Genomic DNA, 4,490 nt, shown 5'->3' on the forward strand with positions numbered 1-4,490 from the left:
TCCGCAAGACACGGACACCGGCCATGTTCGTTCCGCATGGCTGGCACTATGATAGAAATGCCTTTTCTTGTCCGTTGCTGCGAACAAGAATAGGGCATGATCTATTTTTTTTGCGGGGACGCGGAACGGAAGTGTGGTCCCACTGAAAATGCGGACGTGTTAATGGATCCTTATGGGAAGTGATTCAGTATAGCTGGTCATTTACATGACCGCCCACTGGACTCCTAAGCACAGAATGAGCAGGGATTAAAATACAAGATGTACTGACTATAACTATACATCAGCTCCAGCTTTCCAGGCTCCTGATATTAATGACCTATCCACAGGATAGGTCATTAATATCCGCTCAGTGAGGGTCCAACACCCACCGATTAGCAGTTCTATGCAGGCTCCAGCCATGGAACTAGCTCTTAAATGGTGCATGAAGCACAGCTATGTTCAAAGTGTAGTGGCTATGCTGGATTACTGCAGCTCAGCTCCTATTGAAGTGAATGGGAGCTGAGCTGCAGTAACTCTTGTTCCAAGGCTGGAGCCTACAGGGAACAGCTGATCGCTAGGGCATCAGGTTGTCAGACCCTCACTGATTGATATTGATGACCTATCCTGCGGATAGTAGAGAGTAAAGAGATTCACAGCAGCATGTCCGGTGTGACTATTTATTGGGAACCAAGAGTGCACACACAAAAAGATACAACGCTTCGGCTACGCAGTAGCCTTTATCCTGCGGATAGGTCATCAATATCAGGAGCATGTCATACAGATAACAGCCAACCTTATAAACTGGCAACAAACTCCTTCACTTTATTACTTAGATGTCCGCTAACTGTTGGATCTCCTTCAAATTCCTCCTCAACATCTAACACAAGGACTGGGATGTCCCTAATGTGCTGACAATGGACGTCTGTTGTCCTCTCTATGAGCCAACATTCATGCTGATCATGAAGCTTTTTCAGGTAGCCTTCAGTAACCGTCGCTTCTTCCTTCCGCCCCCTCTTCTGAAGTCTCTCGTGGCACTTTTCTGGGGTTGCTCGCAGATAGATAATCCCATCCAAGGCAGCTCTCTTGCCAAACTTCTCCAATAAAAATGAGTGCCAGTCTTGGTACAAAGTCCACTCAAGTTCACTTAAATGGCCAAGGTCAAAAAGAGCCTTGGCAAATACAAATCTGTCACTGTATATTGATCTCTCAAATATCTGAATGGGTTCCCTCTGCTTCAGCAAATGTTCTGGAGATGTCTCAATCTGAGCTTTGAAGCGGCTCATGCAGGAGAGTGTCTGAAAGGTGTATGACCACCGGGCTGGATCATCATACAAGAGCTGCAGCAAATTGTCCACCTCCTGACGGGAAGCAGTATGGACATGCTGCCACTTCCTGAGAGGCTCCTCCATCAGGCACCATTCTCGCTGGGCGCTGCATAACAGTCTCAGGAATGTAGATTTACCTGCTGCAATATTGCCTTCCACAGACAACTTCTTGACAGTCTTGGTGCTACTGTCTGTAGACAGCAGTCTGCATTGTGAAGGAGAGGATTCCTGTGACAGGCCAGCCATGTGCTCACGTCCTTCTTTACAAGTGGCCAGACGGAAGAGTCCCCACGAGTTAAATACGAGCGCTCCTGTACCCAAAAGTCTCTGTGTTTTATGACACAGCATCTGTGGATGAAACAGTTCTGGATTATTACGTGGAGTATTCTATGTCACATATTAAAGGGGAGGTACAATGATCTAGTACTGATGGCCTTTATTCAGGACAGGTCATCAATACCAGATTGGCGGGGTTCTGACTCCTGGCACCCGAGCTGATCAGATGTTTGAAAAGGTAGTGGTGCTCATGTGAGCGCCGCTTCCGCTTCAAAATTCCCTGCGCGTCATCTTCTTTGTAGCAGCGGAGCCGTTCACCTGAATTAGGCGAGCAATTGTAGTTACACTGGGCAGGCGCTACAAAGGAGACAATGCGCTGGAAGCAGCAATTGCATGAACATGGCTACCTCTTCAAACAGCTGATCGGTGGGGGTGTCAGACCCTGCCAATCTGGTATTGATGACCTATCCTGAGGATAGGTGATCCATACCTGTAGCACACAACCCCTTCAATCAAACTGACCATCACAGTAACATAATGTCAGGGGCACCAGGGCAAAAGACATAAAACTAAGTATATTTGATGTTTTTTTTTTTTTTTTTTTACATTGATAGATACCCCTATCATCTGCATATTAATACATTGCCCTCGCTGAGATCACAGCTGCCTCTAGGTCTCACTGTCCGAAAGACACCGGATATCTGCACCCTCACAACATGGGTGCCGTGGATGTGATCATGTGATGCTTCACAGCCAATCATGCCAAAACAGAGCCATGATTGAGGCTGCTTTCACAGGGTCAGTATTTTTCCTCAGTATTTTGTTCTCTTTCACCCAAGTGTCTTTGCAATCCGTATATGTTGGGCTTTTTATGTACCGGAATCCGCTGCTAATGTTAATGAATAGAGCAGGGATGGCCAACCTGCAACTCTCCAGCTGTAGCAAAACTACAACTCCCAGCATGCCCAGACTGCCTACAGCTATCAGCCTTCAGCAGGGCATGGTAGGAATCGTAGTTTTACAACAGCTGGAGAGCCGCAGGTTGGCCACCCCTGGAATAGAGCTATTTACATGGGTGTATAGGATGTCCGAGTTTTGTGTGTTTTTGCTTCCAAATACGCCTACATAAAAAATTCAGGAAGAAAGGAATACGCATGTAAAACCCCATTTACACATCAGTGTTCAGTCAGTGATTGTGAGCAGAAACCAGGTGAGTCTCTAAACACAGAGCAGGAGCAGATCTTTCCCTTACACCTTATGTCTGGGGAGCCTCCAATCCTGGTCTTGGGTCACAATCACTGACGTGTAAACGAGGCTTAAGGGCTCATGCACACGACCGTGTGCCCCCCGTGGCCGTATTGCGGCCCTCATACAGCGGGTCCGCAATACACGGGCACTGGCCATGTGCATTCTGCATCACGGATCGCGGACCCATTCACTTGAATGGTTCTGAAATCACGGAGATGTGGAACGGAGACACGGATAGGAACCCCACGAAGCACTACGGTGTGCTTCTGTGATGTTTCTGGCCGTGCCTCCGCATCGCAAAAAAAAGTGCATGCACTACTTTTTTGGCGTGCGGTTTGTTGGATGCGGATCACGGACGCCATTCAAGTGAATAGGTCTGCGATCTGCATGCGGCTGCCCCACGGTCTGTGCCCGTGCATTGCGGACTGCAAATTGCATTCCGCAGCACGGGCACAGAGGCCTTACATTCGTGGGCATGAGCCCTAACTCTGGATAAATACTGAAGCAATACTGATGACAATACGGATGGTATATCATTTGGAGTCTGTATGTATTCCAGACTTTGTCAAAGGGAAAGACATCTTTAAACATCAGTGTGACAGGTGACTCTCATGGATAGACAGAATGCAGAGGCCATTGCACTACTCCTGCACCATGATCCTTCAGGAACCTTCTGATCAATGTCTGTATTCTAACCATCAGTGAGGGGGAACAAATGATCACCCTGCTAAAGGTGAACCGTCCCTTTAAATGTAAGAGACACCATATTAGAGCCCTCTGTGGCTAAGCAACCACCCCCATACCTCCCAACTTTTGAAAATCGCAAAGATGGACAATATGTGCGGCGCGCATCGCAGCAATTTTTTTCATACTAGGCCACGCCTCTAACTCCGCCCAGATCATAATTACTGACCCCGTCACAACTGCAGCAGCTGGGGATTGGTCAGGTGAGTGTAAGTTCTTTTATGGTTTACTTTACAGCCTGTGGAGCCCCTGGGACGCGCTTTAATATCCATAGAAATATTAGCACATAAATCATCAGATTACAGGTATTTTAAGGTAGAAATTGCACCAAATAATGAAGTTGTGGTCTAATATACAGGTAGAGTCCATACAGATAGTTTAGTGGTCCTCAGGTCAAGAAGAGGGACATTTAAGGATCAAAGAGGGACATGGGTCAAGAAGAGGGACACTTGGGAGGTATGCACCCCACAGATCAAATATAACAAAATATACTATAAATCACTCTACTTCTGATTTCCTGCCCAAATACAGCTGATGACTACTGATGCCTGGTGAGTCGTGACAATGCACGTGCTACAAGTCAATAAAGGAAGCCCACTACACAGACAGACCATACATACTCTCCTACTACATTCCACGGGCGTTGTATCGATGGATACCTAGAATGTATTGGCTTCTTTGAGGGCATGACGTCATGAGATCATGTGACTGCTTCTTCCCGCCTCTTACAGACTGTGTCAGTTCCAGAAAAAGAGTTGTAACTAGGAGACGCAGAGCAGAGAAAGAGGGGGAGCAGGGGGAGCCCAGAGCAGAGAGAGGGGAGCAGGGAGAGCCCAGAGCAGAGAGTGGGGAGCAGGGAGAGCCCAGAGCAGAGAGAGGGGAGCAGGGAGAGCCCAGAGCAGAGAGTGGGGAGCAGGG

At 47.7% G+C, this 4,490-nt stretch overlaps 1 protein-coding gene across 1 annotated transcript; it reads right to left on the reverse strand.

Moving 5' to 3' along the window:
- Positions 1–505: 505 nt before the first annotated feature.
- On the reverse strand, positions 506–4,263 carry LOC120987074 (deoxyguanosine kinase, mitochondrial-like). Its single transcript, XM_040415710.1, has 3 exons — positions 4,193–4,263; positions 722–1,652; positions 506–603 (listed from the first exon to the last, which is right to left on the reverse strand). The coding sequence occupies exon 2, from the start codon at positions 1,650–1,652 to the stop codon at positions 774–776; it is 879 nt and encodes a 292-aa protein (XP_040271644.1). The 5' UTR covers positions 4,193–4,263; the 3' UTR covers positions 506–603; positions 722–773.
- Positions 4,264–4,490: the final 227 nt, after the last annotated feature.

The sequence above is a fragment of the Bufo bufo genome, chromosome 1 (assembly GCF_905171765.1).
Source record: "Bufo bufo chromosome 1, aBufBuf1.1, whole genome shotgun sequence".
In the NCBI taxonomy this organism is placed as follows: domain Eukaryota; kingdom Metazoa; phylum Chordata; class Amphibia; order Anura; family Bufonidae; genus Bufo; species Bufo bufo.